We start from the raw sequence: 18,199 nt of genomic DNA on the forward strand, positions 1-18,199 counted from the left end.
TTGAGGTTATTTTAAACTGCTACACGCAAGCTCCTGTAGTCTGGTGCTATTTATAGGGCAGCTCGGGGAGAAATGTTGTGCGATACAGAACGGGTCCGATACTGAACCGGCGTGTTTTCCTCATTGTAAATATTCATCAGTAGATGTACACAGAAATAGCTGGCTGCTACAAAATAATCCGTAACAGTTCCCCTTGGACAACCTATTTCTAATCGAATGACATTACGACATTTCAAGGAAGGATACTAGAGATAATTGACTCATGCATCGCACATATAATAAGGCTCTGGTATGTTACAAGATAGCTCACACTCTTTGTGACAAATACTTATAGTTATTACACAAACATCTACGTCAATTTGTATGCTAGACAGCTTCACATATCATCAGCCAATTAATGAGGTCCTCTCAGAGTAGTTTGTTATTGTTTTTATGCTGTAGTGTATAAGCTAGTGGAATGTTTTAAGCTGAAAAGTATTTGCTGTGGTAAGTAAAAATTCATCGAAATCTTGTATTATATGTAGAAATACTTAAATAGTAACATTTATCACTCTCATTGGGAACTTCAATAGCAGCAATGTCGGGAGAGAAATGGTATTTACAACTTGCCATGTAGGTCATCATCGCTAGCATAATATTCGTACCAACCTTTCTCCCATACATAGACTTTAAGCATTGTGACTGTTTATGTTTTGTCAGAATGAATGTGCACAAGTACATCGAGTAAAAAATTACCGTGAACGTAAAATACAGTACCAAAGAATGTGAGCGAATATGCACATGGATGATTGATATCGTTGTTTATAATTTAGGGCGTTATATGGGGAAACAGTCGTGTTAGTTGTGCAGAATGGTAAATACCCATATTTATCAAACTTAACATATGTATATAGCTATAAGATATGTTTTTTTGGGGTTTTTTTTTACAAATATTTTATTCCCCAATTTTCCCCCCGTATATACACATACTGCTTCGAAGCAGATATATATACATATATAAATATTTTGATAGGGGATGCCAGGGTTGGGGAGCCCTGGAGTCAGCCCCTGAACAATATGGTGTCCTCACGCAGGAGGGTTCTCATTCAACATCCATCAGTCAAACACTAAATAAACAAATAGGAAGGGCAATGGGAAAATAAAATATTTTCAAATAGAGTACAGGACAAGAACACAAAACATACTTCTTTCACACCCAAACAAATTCCATATACAACATAATATTACAAACAATGATAAACATATAGCACGTCTAGTATACAAAAAAACATAACACACATACAAATACATCCACATATATACTCATACACACATACATATATACATGAGACAGACACACAGACACACAGACTCACAGACAGACACACACTCATACAGACAGTACATACATACATGTATACATTGAGACAGACTTACATACATTGAATCAGATGCATCATTATGCACGCATAATTTCAAGCAGTTAAGAAACAATAATAAATACACTGTGCAAACAGTGTCAGATGTACATATATATATACACACCCATGTGTATGAATATTTCTATGACACATGCATGTGGTCATTCACATTGATATGGACATATACTGACATCAATTTTCAAATAGCATTTTAAAACCGTTTTTCATACAGGTTTTTAAGTCCGCTAAAAGGGTAATTATAAAACAAAACAAACAAAAAACAGCACATACATCCACTCACACTATAACATACCGGATATATGCAGTTTTATTTTTATCAGATTACAAAATAAAGATGAAATTTAAATATTCATTTCAAGAGGAAGAGTATCAATTATATAAACAAAGATACAAAGATGTATGAATTGTGTAAACTTGTTTTTTTTTTAATCTGTTAAAAAATATCTTTCCATTCAAACCATATTTGATCAAATTTTTCGTTGCGTATATTTTTTGAGGCTGAATTGTTTTCTATGTTATATCGGAATGCTAGAAACTCAATCAAACCACCTAACCTGATTCTTTGTTTTTTTCTTGATACAGTGTTTATATAATATTTTGCATAAAGGATAATAAAGTTAATTGGCAACATTTTCTGGCTCTCCAAATAGTATTGTTTCTTATCTAAAATCAGTTAATTTATCTAAGTTGTGGCATATTTTGTTTTTCAAATCTTGCCAAAGTCTGAAAGAATGAGGACATTCCCAGAAAATATGTTCTATAGTTTCAATTTTTGTGTTACACATATTACAATACAGAACAGGTCCGATACTGAACCGGCGTGTTTTCCTCATTGAAAAAAATCATCAGTAGATGTACACAGAAATAGCTGGCTGCTACAAAATAATCCGTAACAGTTCCCCTTGGACAACCTATTTCTAATCGAATGACATTATGACATTTCAAGGAAGGATACTAGAGATAATTGACTCATGCATCGCACATATAATAAGACTCTGGTATGTTACAAGATAGCTCACACTCTTTCTGACAAATACTTATAGTTATTACACAAACATCTACGTCAATTTGTATGCTAGACAGCTTCACATATCATCAGCCAATTAACGAGGTCCTCTCAGAGTTGTTTGTTATTGTTTTTATGCTGTAGTGTATAAGCTAGTGGAATGTTTTAAGCTGAAAAGTATTTGCTGTGGTAAGTAAAAATTCATCGAAATCTTGTATTATATGTAGAAATACTAAAATAGTAACATTTATCACTCTCATTGGGAACTTCAATAGCAGCAATGTCGGGAGAGAAATGGTATTTATAACTTGCCATGTAGGTCATCACCGCTAGCATAATATTCGTACCAACCTTTCTCCCATGCATAGACTAAGCATTGTGGCTGTTTATGTTTTGTCAGAATGAATGTGTACAAGAACATCGAGTAAAAATTTAGCGTGAACGTAAAATACAGTACCAAAGAATGTGAGCGAATATGCGCATGGCTGATTGATATCGTTGTATATAATTTTTAGAGCGTAATTTGGGGAAACAGTCGTGTTAGTTGTGCAGAATGGTAAATACCCATTATTATCTAACTTATAATTGTATATAGTTATAAAATTAGATATTGATATCTTTCGATTCATTGTTAGCATAAAAACTATTTTGTTTGTGTCATCGCTACTGTAAAAGCATAGACAGTAATAAATAGCATGTTCATCATTTATATAGTCGTTACTCTCTTTATGTACAAAGTATGTAAGTAAAGAAAAAACAGAGATAAACACATATGCCCATGTACATTTATTGGTACACAGTTACTGATTATTTAAAACTGAAGCCCACTGACCTGGTTTTCAATTTAATATTACGAAATGTCTCATATCTCTATACTTTACACGAATTTTTGTATCTGCTTTATCATATATCTGGTCTTTTTCCGAAACACAGAATATAACTGAATCAGTTACAATTGTGATATTTCATCGCTTTGTTTAATTCCAGGATACATTCCTACAAAACCTAACTTTGAGCAATGAAATGATTTCACTTTTAGCAAATTTATCATAGTTCACTAGCAGCAGAACAATCATAAGCAATTGAATAGTCATAACTCACTATAACATAATACCCGTAGATCAAATTAATATACTACTCACAGACCGATTTGATTTATTTATAATATCCTTGGTACAAATGAAACACAAGACTCATAGCTCATTACCAACATACTGCTCTTAGCTCAGTAGTAATATACTAATTATAGCTCAATAGAAAACATATTGTTTCAGCCCACTAGAAAACGTATTGCTTCAGCTCACATGAAACAAGATGCGCATAGCTCACTCGTAACAAAATACTAATAGCTCGCTAGAAAATTGATAACTGTATATCACTAGAAACAATGTACATAGCTCACTAGAGACAATAAATATAGCTTACTTGTGACACTACTGATAAATCACTAATAACATTATATCAAAGCTGTCTCGAAACATAACAAACATAGATAATTGAATCGTGATGTTAAAACAAATTAATTACATAATGATACAGCTCACCAGAAACACAATATTTAAGATCACAAGCTATAAAACTCAAAGCCTATTTGTAACAAAACGTTTATAATTCACTTAAAATCTAATCTAGCATCCTTAGAGGATTAGAACCATTGCATTCATAACTCAATGGTAGCATATATAATATATATATCTCATCAGATCGCTTTTTTAAATTCAATAAGTAACATAAACTCATAATTCTGTTTGCCGCATTACACCTTAATTGTAACTGCATTTATGTTAGTGGGAATTTAGTTGTTTTTTTATGCAAAAACTAAATTAACCTACAAAATATTAATTTTTCTTTCCCGTTTCCTTAATTGTAATACGGCATATAATATGTTACAAGCTTATACTTTTGTAATGTCCTCCTTAACACAATGTTGTAATATCTTATAATCATTCGAAAACGTGAGCCCACGCGACCATTGTTTATTTTAAATGAAAATTGAGATAAGAGGGTGTTTTAATATCATTTAAATAAATAAATCTATGTATTATAGGTCACCGGCAATCATATCTCCGACCTATCCATGTAATGAATAGTAACATGCTTTCTATGTATCATGTAGCATATTTGTATAATATTGTGACCAACAAATACATCGTACAAATTCATCCATCGTAGTACACACATATATAAGAAAACATGGCAGGACACTACCGAGACGACGTCGGTAGGAACGTAGCGAGCCCTTGCTAGGAGTTGATTAATTTAGGAACGGGTCCAAGGCAGTGACTAGTGGGTCCGGGGCCGGAGCCCAAAGGAGGAAAAATAAATATACAAATTTTAGATTTCTCAGGATATTTTTAAAGAGGGTAAATCACTGGAAGTGATTGCCAGAATGAGACATTCTACAATAATATCATGTATACATATTTGCTGAAGAAACAGCCAGTGGTTTATTTTGTTGGACTCACCTCTGTACTAGCATACAGGCAGCTACGCGGCTGACGTGGGACATATCTGACGAGGACATTTATCGTCTGCGTATTACAAAACCTGCTAGCTATTATATAATTCCACAGTGTTACGCTCTGTATCTACAAAACAAAAACAACTGATTGTCAGTCTGAAACGTGTTTAAACCCCTCATTAGGGTCTAGTTACGCTTTAACGGTATTTTTACGGATTGCCACACTCGAACTGCATGCTCGTGATATAAGGAAATAAATAAAATCCTGTCTGAAACATTACGTTGTTATTCAGGGAATAAACCTTTGTAGCGGATTAAATTATTGCTCTCATTCATTCACAGTCCATCTAGCCTCATAGACTAACTGTTATATCTACATCATGCTCACAAATACAATCTATGTACTAGGTATAGCTACCAAATAGCTAAGCAACAAATAGCAAAACTATGTACCATTGCCTCTTGCTTAAGTATAAGTCAAGTATATTTGTTTCAAATCAATATAAATGCTTCATTTTGAATGTGTTTAAAAACATCACAATAAAGTTGGACCCTTTAAGGTATTCTCAAAGCAATGTACCAACCCTGTATAGGGATATTGCAAAAAAAGAAAGAAAAAAAAACCAAGGAGGAAATAAGGGATTTTATTATTATTTAAGCATTGAACTGTTTTTGTATGGTATTTATGATCTATTTGAATGACAAATAGATCATAAATACCATACAAAATCAGTTCAATACTTATATTTACGTTTTCTCTGCCGTTTATGTTCTTTTTCAACTTACAATTTATATCTTAAGTTTAAAATTCCCGCCTTATCGACAGTTCACACAAATTCGATCAATAGCTTGGAACAACGTGTTGTCGCGTGCTGACTGGCAAACAAAGTTGTATTTTGAAACTTTAACAAACACTTAAATTTTATTCCACAATTCAGTATTAATACAATTGCGTATGCTATGTCTATATGGTGATTTAAGTTTATCAATAGAAATCTGAGCTGAAGGTTAGATTTAAAATTGTTTCGATTTTTCCCTGGAACAAATTTCGCGCATGGATAAATACAGTGTACACTGTAATCCGAGTTATTTTTGAAAGTTGAATGATCAGGGACGCAAGTTCTAATTTGTGAAAAACCAGGCGTGATTTTTTTTGTTGATTGTATTGGAACCTGACTACAGTAGGTAGATTCTACAACAGCCTCGTTATTTGACATGACGTCAGAAACTGAGGAAACCGTGACTGATAGACGCGTGATACTGATAGCGTTTGAAGTGAGTGATCTTACGACAGAGCAAAGGGGTTCGTTACAAATGTCTGAAATATGCCTTGTGTATGTTTATTTGTTGCGTGACTCATATCAGTAGGTCTATAACATATGTGTATTTCAGACATTTGTAACGAACCCCTGTGGATCAGTGCAGTGTAACAGTCGATATTTCTGATAAATTGCACGAGTGTTAAAATTGTTTCCATTGCTGGCATTGGTTATGATTGCAGACGTTGGTCTTGCTTTTGTTGTAATAAAAGTGTTTTTTTTTTAATATTTTCTTTTCTTTTACACAGTTACAATTACATTGTCATGTCTCATGATGCCCAGCGATATTTCAGCAGCCGTCATGTTTGTTTACATTGGATAATATAGTTCCGGTCGATGTTGTATTAATACGCTAATAATTATGTATCGTGGTGCATGGTATTTAAAGTCCCATCAACGACACAGCTTTCAAATAGCCTATATAGTGACAATGCCATGCAAATGTAAATATATAGAAAAAGATAGTGCATTTTGTAGTAAAAAGGGTATATATTACGTGTAAGCTATGTTGTTTTTCTGTGTATTTCTTAGCTATAATATCTGACGAACTGCTGGACTGTGCAAGAGACATGCAAGAAGTGCCTCTTCAGGTCGTTGTTGCAGAGGATAATCCCTCAGGCGATACGGTAGTTCATTAATCCTATTCGTTAAGTTTAAATATACTGTTTCACACCGTTGTATTCATTCAATTATGCGATTATCACAGTGTGTTTCGGATAACGTTAATCAGTTCTATTTTGTCCTTGTGTGTTATTTATTTAAGTGAAATAAGTAATATTAAATGTGATATAGATTTTAAGTTAAAGTATCATTTATCGACATTTTACCAACTCCTGTATTGACAATTGGCAGTTGTAATATTTTAAAAGCCTGATTTTGCTCACATTTTAGCCGAAGTCCAACCCACTAGTCTTTCGAATATCTATATGGCGTTTCCTCTGCTGTACGCTGCCAATTGTCCTTTGCGCAGTTGTTTCAATAATATCGGTAAGTTTATGTAAAGTCGTCGTGGTCAAATATATTATAGGTAAGTTTTCATCAAAAGTTGATACAAATTCAATGGTCAAAAATAGATCTAATTCTTGTCAAAGTCGCCATCATTTATGACAAACCCGACAGGACAGTGAAACAGTCAACAGAACAAATGACTTCCGCCTATATTTTGAGTCTGGCTTCTGAAATCCAAACACAGTTTCTTATTTTAACGCACTCAACTGTTCGCGCATTAACGAATTTTAACAGATTAGCGCATTTATCAGTTGGCGCATCCACAAAATATGTTATAGCAAACAATAGACGGGAGCTTCATTTGGCGCAGTCATAATTAAGCGCAATATTTAAGGCGCGAAAAGCTCTAAGATAAGACTACCGATATCATGTGTACGTTTACATGATATGTACCATGTATTAGTGATTAATATAACATTTTCTTTAATATTCATCACTGTTTACCGTAATTTCTGTTATGTGATTAACGCCCCTAATAAGAACAATCTATATAAATCATAAGTGCATAGAAATAGGAAACACTTGGAAAGCTTTTTCACCTTTGGAATTCAAAATATTGTGTGTATATCGAAGCACAAGACATGAAGTAAGTTACTTGAAATAATATCCTGATTTAATAATTTAATAACTACATATGTCCTTGACTGTTAATATGATTTCCAGGGTCTTTTATATTTTTTTCTCTCACAATGAATGCTTATTTTTACAATTATCTCTCTTTAAATGTTATTAGTATACGTTGCATTGCAAATAATAAGGTGCATCAATGTTCCTTTTTTTCTGTGTCTAGGTTCATGTCTGCAAGAATCAGGGGTTTCCTTACGGGGCAGGAATTGCAGCAGTGTGCGCCATAGGAGTATATATCTTTAATCTCTGCCTAGTGGCCGCAATGGTTACCTATCTCATCAGCTTGCGATGTCCATTTTGTACAGACGCAGCATTGGCCAAATCCTCGAATGGGACAACGGCAATCAATGCCATCAACATATTCAATCTGTTTCTGTCAATTGTGTTGGCTGTGGTCGTGATTTGTATCGTTACTTTGGAACATAGGAGATATTATATTGGCGAACCTTGACTAACGTTGCCTTGCATTGATGTATATCTACGTGAAGTAAGATGTTTCACGTATAAGGCTGTCTCTATCTTATCATGATTAGTAGAAAGGCAGAAATATTGTAAATCAGCTGAATTTCATTTGATAACGAGATTCTGAATATATTGAAAGACTTCTTAACACAACATTAGGCAAATTAAAACAGTTTCATATCTGAATGTCATTCTAATTATACTAAACCTAACTAATATATTGGTTAATTGAAAGCTTGTCGCAAAGTTTATCCATACTTATGTATATAATATTGAAACTATATGTACATTTCGGCCACCTGTAATTTGTATATAAAGATCAAACAAAATATGTATCTGTTGCTTAATCCTGCTGTCAATAGTTATTAATGAACAATCTCTTTGTGTATTTGACAATTCTACAAATCCCATTGTCGTTTAAAGGGGCGTAACTTGTCTAATTCATATGTAGAATATATTTATAATTATATAAGAGACCATATAATTATATATATAACTACGTTAATCCAGGCTCTACAGCTGTACTTAGGCTCCCCCTGCTTAGAAAATAATCTGAGATGGGATTATTGTGCTTATAATTGACACCTATTTAAGTGATGAAACTTCATAGAAACATTATAGAAACATTATTGAAACGTTATCGTAGAAAAGTATCTGACAAAACCTCTACTAGAATTTTTATTTCAAATATTCTGAAGCATGCAGTTTAAATCTGTATCATATTGAAATATAACAAATGGGATCTCAGTTTGGTTATTTGCAACTGTTGTGAATTGTATGATTATAACCATAACTGGCCGGATATAACTAAACCAGAAGTGTGGAATGCTGACCATACATGTTTAGACAATAAAAGACCGGTTATTTTCCTACATGTAAAAGTCATACCACGTAACAATAAAATTGCTTGAGACAAAGTCATACACTGACTGTAGCTTAATGTAAAAATGAGGTTAAGATTATTAACGTGCGAGGCCTTTTTTCGGGTGCTACTTATCTCACAAGATGCAGGGTAGAAACCGTGAATTCACGAGGTGTCACGAGAGCAGAATCCAACGAATGGCGACTATGTGTTCGACGGGGTCAGAGGTAATGTTTACACAATATTATGTGATCGACAGGCCAAAGGTAATGTTTGTGATTTCATCTTAAATTGTAAAGCTGTATTACGTCACTTGGTTTGCTAAACGACTTTATAATTAATTTATGGAGTGGCGTCACCAAAAAAATATCATAAAAGCTTTGGGGAAAGGGTGATATCATGTAACTCATTGCATAATGTACGTCACGTACGAAAATAAAACTTTATTCCTTTTTGTTTGATATTTTGGTGTCATCAATATACATTTCATTATTATTTTGTTCCATGCCAAAGATGGTTATTCGATATTTATTAGGTCCATAGACCTGCAAATATAGATACACAATCACCATTCGCACATCCATTCACACTTTATATTAATCTACACGAAGTTATATAGAAAACTAAAGAAGAATCGCCCGTACAGCCAGTGACAGATTGACAACAGGCCAGGCGAATCGAACTGAGGTGGTGAGAAGTTAAACAGGTGCATAGGTTAGTTAAGAAGAACGTGTGATTCACAACACAGATGTCGCTACCTGTGCTGGTGCCCGTTGTGGGTCTGATACTCGATTCCTATGTTACATAATCAATTGATTTCAATACTACAACGTATTTGATGAATACAAAATTCATGAAGAGTAGGTAAATGGGGAAATAGAGAATGTCTGTCTGTCTGTCTGTCTGTCTGTCGAGTACCGATATAATTTACAAAATAATTTGCGGATTATAAAGTATCACAGTAACATTTGAAATTTGGATTGCTTTGAACATAAATCAATTCAGGAAGGTGAAATCTTGCAAATTATCTGAATATGGCAAAGATTATAGTTTTGTACTAAAAAAGGTATGATTTACTCGATAATGATGTCATTGTTTCATTATGAAATCCTGTAAGTTGAAAGAGACAAACACAGCAGTACGGAGCTCTTTAGTATTTAAAGTCATTATTTCATTACATGTTGCTACAGACCTCGGAATATCTTCAACAAGCATACGTGTTATAAGAATGATAAGTTTAAATGAATACGATTCTCTGAAATGTTATATTACGTATTTATTGTAAAAATGATATAATTCAAAGCATATAAACAGTCGTAAAACTGCATGAATATCGAAGAGATAGATTCTATATATCATTAAATTAATCCTATTAAATAATAGCTGTTTACATGAGAGCCATGACACACTAATTAATCCATTTCTGCATGGACTCGTGACACAGAGCTGTATTGTTTAGAACGGAGTGGAATGTTCATCAAGTACAGTGTCGTTGTGATGATTACTACGCGAAAACAGCATCAATTATTCTGAGTTACTCTATTCCTCCTTCCAGTCATTTCAAAACAGGTATGTATAGCTGAATTGAAGATTATGTTTTAAAATTATTATTCTAAAATATTTTCATCACCTTAAATTCTAATTCAGATGATTACATTTTGTGCTCCTTTTGTCATGTGTAACTGTACCACTTCATTATGTGTATGTGTGTACCTCGTCATCATGTGTATGTGTGTACATCGACATCATGTGTATGTGTGTACATCGACATCATGTGTATACATCGTCATCAAGTGCATGAGTGTAAATCGTCACCATGTGTATGTGTATAAATTGGCATCATGTGTATGTGTGTAAATTGTCATCATGTGTATGTGTTTAAATTGTCATCATGTGTATGTGTGTACATCTTCATCCTGTGTATGTAAATCGTTATCCTGTGTATGTGTGTATATCGCCGTCATGTGTATGAGTGTAAATCGTCATCAAGTATGTGTGTAAATTGCCATCATGTTTAGATGTGTACATCTTTATCATGTGTATTTGTGTTCATCGACATCATGTGTATACATCGTCATCACGTATGTGTGTAAATCGTAACCATGTGTATGTGTATAAATTGGCATCATGTGTATGTGTGTACATCGTCATCATGTTTTGTGTGTACATCGTCATCATGTGTATGTGTATGTGTATACTTCGTCATCATGTGTATGTGTGTACATCGACATCATGTGTATAAATCGTCATCAAGTGCATAAGTGTAAATCGTCACCATGTGTATGTGTATAAATTGGCATCATGTGTATGTGTGTAAATTGTCATCATGTGTATGTGTTTAAATTGTCATCATGTGTATGTGTGTACATCTTCATCCTGTGTATGTAAATCGTTATCCTGTGTATGTGTGTATATCGTCGTCATGTGTATGAGTGTAAATCGTCATCAAGTATGTGTGTAAATTGCCATCATGTTTAGGTGTGTACATCTTTATCATGTGTATGTGTGTTCATCGACATCATGTGTATACATCGTCATCAAGTATGTGTGTAAATCGTCACCATGTGTATGTGTATAAATTGGCATCATGTGTATGTGTGTACATCGTCATCATGTTTTTGTGTGTACATCGTCATCATGTGTATGTGTATGTGTATACTTCGTCATGCGTAAGTTGGAACTCTGGTCATGTATGTCTAACACTTAGTCTTCCATAAGTTTATACCATACAGGTGTTTCCTTACATGTATATTTCATCTTTCCATTGGTGTTCAAACCAACTGTCCTTCATCGGTCGTTCAATCTCTTCCACTGGTGTTCAGTCTTTTAGTGGTCGTACACGTTCTGTCTCTTCAACCAATGTCTGACCATCTATCCCTCGTGGTATCTTCTCACATGTACGTATATATGATTCTGGACAATGCACGGGGTGAGTCACAGAGGGAGATATTTTGTTTAGAGTGCATTGCCACAATCACTTTACGTATTGGAGCTTGAAGATGAATGTTGAATAATTTCAACAAGTACCGTCGGTATGACAGGGAATGATGTCAAGCTAATGTAGAGTAATTTTAATTTCAGCAATGTCTGAATACCACCAGTTTACTAATGAGGATTCCCGCCCCTGCTCTCCGTCTTTGCTGCAAGCAGGTACGTACGATCATGACGATAATAAAAAATGGTGACTGGATTCCGATAAACATGTTAGGAAATATACTGACTTCAGAGAGTATCTGTATGATATCGAAGTTACAAGAGTCGCAATTATTTACATTGCATTTCATATTATCAATGGTAGAAGTTTATTCGGGGGAGTTCACGATGTCTTTTTCCATTTCGTCTTTGAAAGTTCCTCTTTTCTATATCAATTAATTACTCACTTAAACAGATAGAAAATAATGCTGTTATATGTGTCTTTGACATGAAGATATCAACAAGAGTGTGAATAAGAATAGAAAACGGGTTAAAGAGCGTACCTATCATCTAAGTTGAACTAGTTCCGACCTCTGAGTACGGTTTTCTCAGCAGAGTAAATTTAAGTTATAAGGTAGTTTAGATAACCGGCCACGTTTACTTATGTTGTTCCTTGTGTGTAGGTGGTGTAGTAACAGTTAAGCCCCCTTTACAAAAGGGATGCGATATTTGTGCCACCTATGAGCGACCAAACAAAATTGCCAGGACGCTCAATGGTCGCCTTAGACCAGGCAATCCTGTTTTATCACATAATGTACTGTGTTATCCAGTGAATATACTCATGCCATAAATGATTGCGTATGTAATATGACCTATCAGCCCTTTGATTGATTGTAAGTTTTAATTGGGACGTCAAGCCAAGGACAAGTACATGACGTCATAGACTTACACACTGGAGTCAAAGTTGCAGCTTTTTTACATTTCAAAGTTGCAAGAAAATTATCGTTTCATACGAATAAATGCCATAAATTTTGACCATGTGATAAAAAGGATCTTACACTCGTTTTCAATTCATATGAAATTCATTAAACTCATTTTCATTTTAGCTCGCCAGAGGCTGACAGGCTCGTTATATTGAGAAAAAGAATCCTAGACTCGTTTCATAAATCTCATATGAAATGGAAACTCATGTAAGATCCTATATAGATGTAACTGCTCCAGCGATCGTTGTGCCTCCTTTGAAACACCAAAACTGCAATTGTCGGGCATTTCAATGTCGTGCTATGAACGACCTGCGCGTCCATTTAGCCACTTACCTACCACCACTGTGTTTCCCCAGTGCAACCTACGTCAACCAACGCGATTAAAAGCAACTTAGACCACCCCAAGCAATGTTTGGGTAAACATTGCGCCTCCTCTGTGCCTCCTCTATGCCATTGTTGGCGACCACGGAGGCACAAGGGAGGAAGAAGCAACACCTAGATTGACGGCAAAATTTGCAACAAAACGCATCTATTAGGTAGGTGACAATTTACCACCAATCGTGCATCCATAATGTAACCATGACAATGTTTGTGCCTGCCTTTTGCCTCATTTGAGTCACCTTTTAACAACCAACCTCTTTGGCGACCTTTGTGCGACTGTTTTGAACATGGTCAAAACATTTACGGCGACCATGGCGTCCATGGCAATGTCTGAACATCCTGTTTACCAGCTTTGAACCACCTAGGCAACCATGCGGTCTCCAATGGTGACCTGGACAGTTTTAAGGCCGCAAGAGTATAAGCTCCAAAGCTCAATATTCTGTGATAAGGTGGTATTCATTATAAAACTGCGACCATTGGAAAGGTAAAACATTTACAATCACGCCTGATAATAGTAGTTCGAATACGCTGCGTATTGTCAAGTTAAATATGTTCACGTCCTATCTTTTACTGAGTCGATATAATGTTTGAAGAAGTCAGAGTTTCCTCTGACACTGGCACAATGATGTAATAAACATTTATTTGTCAAAGTGTCTAAGACTGGTGTCAGGACCAGAGGAGACTGTGGCTTTATTTAAAGTTGATAAGAGTTTTGTGTTCATATGTAACCATCTGTCTTTGTTATTTTGAATTAGAACGTAGTGCGGACTGTCCTCCACCATATTTTCCGCCTACAGACGAGGGAAATGCACAGTACACGTGGGGATATCGCCCGGCATGTCATCAGAGTGTGACATCACTACTTCCAATAGGTTAACATTGCTCTTCGCCCACTTTACATTTAAACACGATATTCAGGCCATTAGGGCGATGCATTGTGGTATACTTATAAAAAACGGCTCATGTGGTTAAAGCAAATACGCAAAATGTATTATCTCGTTTGTTCAATTACATTCCTAACAATCTAAATAACGTAACAATGATTTGAAAAAACAACCAAACCATAATTTGAACTCAAAATCGATAAAACTAGGGTTAAACATAAACAAAGAAAATATTTATTTGCACGTTTTTTCCCTTTATATCAGATGGCCCTAGACCGCCACCCTATATAGACAATGATACACCTCCACCATTTATTTTACAGGGTAAGTTCCACATGTAAAATTACTAATATATAAACGGATTTTTGGTTCTTCAATTTGTTTTCATTTGAGATCATAAAGCATGTTTCTTTTATAAAAAATATGATTGATAATTGATATTCATTATTCGACGTGACTTGTATTCTTGATTAGTCTTATGATGTGTTTTGCATTATTTTAATCATGCTACTTACATGTATATTCAACATTTCCAGATAAATCTTGAATATCTCTTGGATAATTTCAAGATTTCTTTTTACAAAAACGTCCGGGAATTTTCCATCGACTAAGATATTTTCAAAGCGAAAGTAGCAGAAAAGTCTGTCGCTGCCATTAGCTGATGATCTAATGTTATACATTGTCTTTCCATCTAATGTGAATTTTCGTTCTCCGAATCCGTATAAGGACTTCATACATACCAATTTTTCTTAAAATAAAGTAAACAAGCAAATGGAATGCGGTTACTAAAAAAGCGATTTAGTCATACTGCAAATATAAATTGATAAATTTTTAATGTCAATAACATATTTTGAAAATAAATTATATAAATCACAAGAAATTGGATATGAACCGCAAATATCATGTGTTAGTTTTACAATAAAAAACATAATAGATGTTGTAAATCACTTAACAAGATATTAACATACATGGCAATCATCCGTATAAACCTTTACTAAATAAATGATAGCATGTGAAAAAAACATGAAGGTCAAGGATGAATATGTATGTATTACCCGATGTACATGGCATGCAATAGTGAAAACCTATATATTATAAATAACCAATACTTAAGATCAAGGATAGATGTATATATATTGCCCTTTGTTACTGTACGCAATAACTGCTAACCTTTTAAATTCACGATGACAGACACGGAGAATGGACATCCTACTAACAACGCCCCCACCAATGACACAAGCGTAACCATTCAACAACCCAATGGCACTGAGCTACCACCAGTAGTAAATATATCCGCCATTTCAAGCTAATCTTTAATAAAAAAAAAGCTTATTTCTTTGTTCTAATAGTGCAAACGGCAAACTTCGAATATAGAAAACAGCATTTTAAATTGTTTTTTACGATTCAGATTGCACTTAACTGAGAAAAAAGGAAAGATAGCAAAAATAAATTCCTGAGAAAATATTGGAATGATTCTAACATGTTTGCTATGTACCATGAGGACGTTGACTTGATGTTGCACCTTATGAACTTCAGACTTCTACACCTAATGATTATCTGGGCTGGTCCATATGTGGCTGTCTGTGTTGTGTGTGGTCAATAGGAATATGTGCCATTTTCTCTTCGTACGATGTAAGTAGTCATGCTTAAAAATATAATTCAAATGTATCGTAGCTTTCATGACTATAAATAGAATAAGTTTCAAAATAATTCGATAAAGAAAAATGTGAATTCTTGGTTAAGTAACTAATTAATTCGAAACTAATTCCATTTTAGATATTAGTGGTGAGTTTAGTTACGTAATATATATTGAACCATAACTCAGTTTTGAAAGTTCAACTTTAGAAATATTGTACGTGGTCTGTATCTTGTAAATAGAGTTCATCAGTGTGGAATGACAAATGTGTTTTATTTCAGTCTCGTAGGGCAGCGTACGAAGGAGATATGGTCAATGCCAAAACCAGCTCTCTATGTGCTTTGAGACTGAACGTTATCAACATGGTGCTCGGAGTTGTCCTAATGACGTACTGTCTACTCCGGTTCGGCCTAGGTGTTTGATACCAGAAGGGATATATAAGAACATGATACTATATGAGAGTAATTGTCACTGACACATTTAAAGATATGTGTAATGTCAGGCCGATATCTTTAACTGTATGTACATTCAATATAAGAATAGTAGTGTCATTAATACAGTGTGTGTTGTATACTATACCAAATGTATTATAAAGTGAAGTTTTTCTCACAAAATTGTTCTTAACATATCAATAAGAAAATGTGGGACATGTGTATCAATAATTAGACAGTATTCCATAACTTTCTGATGACCAGAGCACAAAGTATCGGTAAAACTGACATGTGACATGTAAAGGGGGGGGGGGGGGTTACTTAAAGTCACAAATAAATCTATTACCTGTAACTGAGCGAATTTAGATTATCGTAATTAAGGGCGAGGATTATGTAACATAATCCCTAAAGAGGCGTTAGCAAATGTTGGCATGTTACAGAGGAAGTCGATCTCGCTCAGTTACAGGTAATTGTTTCTTTTCTAGCAATTTATTTTGACAAACTGTTCAATTTCGCTGCAGTCTACAAGTATCCCACCTGGGGCCAGCCAATAATACGTATGGCCAATTCACTACTAATTATAAAGCTACGTTTGAATGCTTCTGCGTAAAATTGTCGTCCGTCTTTGAAAGAAAGACAGCGTATTTTACAGTGAAGAATATATTTTTCGACAACATCGGGAGTGTAACAGCACCAACATAAAACATATAACAACAAAACAGATTATTTATAATTCACATTGTCAATTTCAAGTCGTTATCGCGCGGAAAAATACATCGCTGTTAGGACAAGTCCCTTTATGAGGTGCGAAAAAGCACCTTCTGTTCTATGTATGTTACATCAATTATTAATCAATTTATTTAGATTTGAAACCTAAACAAAGCTTTGAGCTAACATTTACCTTCCTTAATTAGATATCTATTTCATTTAGTCTGAAAAAAACCTTTTTGAACTAATCAAAGTAAATCTCAAATTTATTGCATCGGACATCTCATTAACAATGCCGAGGATCAAAATGTTGATATTTTGAAATAGTGATTTTCGTCAATACTAAATAAAAGCTGTAGAAAACTGGTAAAACAGCATTAAACCGGACATCAGTTCTTATATGATACAGTGTAGAAAATAAACTGTTATCAATCAGAACCAAATGGAATGTTCATATGTTATACTGATAAATCGACAGTTAGGTTTATAATGTCCAATTAACAACAGATTAAGATATGTTTCTCTCAAATTATGATATACCTATATTTCAGCAACACGCACATATCAGCAGAATAATAGGATTACTAATAGACAATATCGAAATAGCAAGCGTCGCGTATAATGAGATAAAATGATAAGTATGAACAGTAATCATTCCTTGGTGAAATTGTTTATGCCTCAGTCTTCGCTGCTTTGATACGTCTAATGAACAAATGTTCTAAGCTGCGGACAAGGAATTTCAAAAGTTTCATCATAAAAAGACAAAGTTAATAAAAGTGCACAAAAATGACAAAAAGTGGCAAAAAAGGTAAAACGACATAGAAGGAGATTTGTGAACCGAAAAGAAAAGCCCAGAGAAGAACATTTTAATTACAGAAGGAAAAGCAATGATCCGAAATAACACAAACATGGAAAGAAACAGGTATATTCGAAATAACACCATAACAGAATATCATATCAAAATCCAAAATAACATACACGTCTAAAGAAATATAAACCAAAGTGATGTAAACACATGATAAATATGAGCTATCACAGATCATAGGAGAATAATTAATTGAAGATAATCCAGCACAGAGAAAAATATTAACTAAAGA

At 34.3% G+C, this 18,199-nt stretch overlaps 2 protein-coding genes across 2 annotated transcripts; both read left to right on the top strand.

Annotated features, from left to right (window-relative positions):
- The first annotated feature begins 455 nt into the window (after window positions 1-455).
- On the top strand, window positions 456-9,610 carry LOC110466826. The gene is made up of 4 exons (XM_021523592.1): window positions 456-486; window positions 6,739-6,833; window positions 7,099-7,194; window positions 8,006-9,610. The coding sequence occupies exons 2-4, from the start codon at window positions 6,777-6,779 to the stop codon at window positions 8,291-8,293; spliced, it is 441 nt and encodes a 146-aa protein (XP_021379267.1). The 5' UTR covers window positions 456-486; window positions 6,739-6,776; the 3' UTR covers window positions 8,294-9,610.
- Window positions 9,611-9,852: 242 nt separating this feature from the next.
- LOC110466833 (proline-rich transmembrane protein 1-like) lies at window positions 9,853-16,563 on the top strand. The gene is made up of 8 exons (XM_021523604.1): window positions 9,853-9,880; window positions 10,626-10,735; window positions 12,248-12,316; window positions 14,199-14,315; window positions 14,592-14,651; window positions 15,519-15,610; window positions 15,864-15,959; window positions 16,245-16,563. The coding sequence occupies exons 3-8, from the start codon at window positions 12,250-12,252 to the stop codon at window positions 16,383-16,385; spliced, it is 573 nt and encodes a 190-aa protein (XP_021379279.1). The 5' UTR covers window positions 9,853-9,880; window positions 10,626-10,735; window positions 12,248-12,249; the 3' UTR covers window positions 16,386-16,563.
- The last annotated feature ends 1,636 nt before the right edge of the window (window positions 16,564-18,199 follow it).

This window comes from Mizuhopecten yessoensis, unplaced genomic scaffold (genome assembly GCF_002113885.1).
Source record: "Mizuhopecten yessoensis strain PY_sf001 unplaced genomic scaffold, ASM211388v2 scaffold11145, whole genome shotgun sequence".
NCBI lineage: Eukaryota > Metazoa > Mollusca > Bivalvia > Pectinida > Pectinidae > Mizuhopecten > Mizuhopecten yessoensis.

Excerpts from the sequence above, each read along its gene's own strand:
- LOC110466833 (XM_021523604.1), top strand. The coding sequence starts at position 12,250 with ATGTCTGAATACCACCAGTTTACTAATGAGGATTCCCGCCCCTGCTCT. Across the intron at positions 12,317-14,198 it reads TCCGTCTTTGCTGCAAGCAG|AACGTAGTGCGGACTGTCCT; the intron begins GTACGTACGATC and ends ATTTTGAATTAG. Across the intron at positions 15,960-16,244 it reads CCATTTTCTCTTCGTACGAT|TCTCGTAGGGCAGCGTACGA; the intron begins GTAAGTAGTCAT and ends GTTTTATTTCAG.
- LOC110466826 (XM_021523592.1), top strand. The coding sequence starts at position 6,777 with ATGCAAGAAGTGCCTCTTCAGGTCGTTGTTGCAGAGGATAATCCCTCA. Across the intron at positions 6,834-7,098 it reads ATAATCCCTCAGGCGATACG|CCGAAGTCCAACCCACTAGT; the intron begins GTAGTTCATTAA and ends CTCACATTTTAG. Across the intron at positions 7,195-8,005 it reads CAGTTGTTTCAATAATATCG|GTTCATGTCTGCAAGAATCA; the intron begins GTAAGTTTATGT and ends TTCTGTGTCTAG.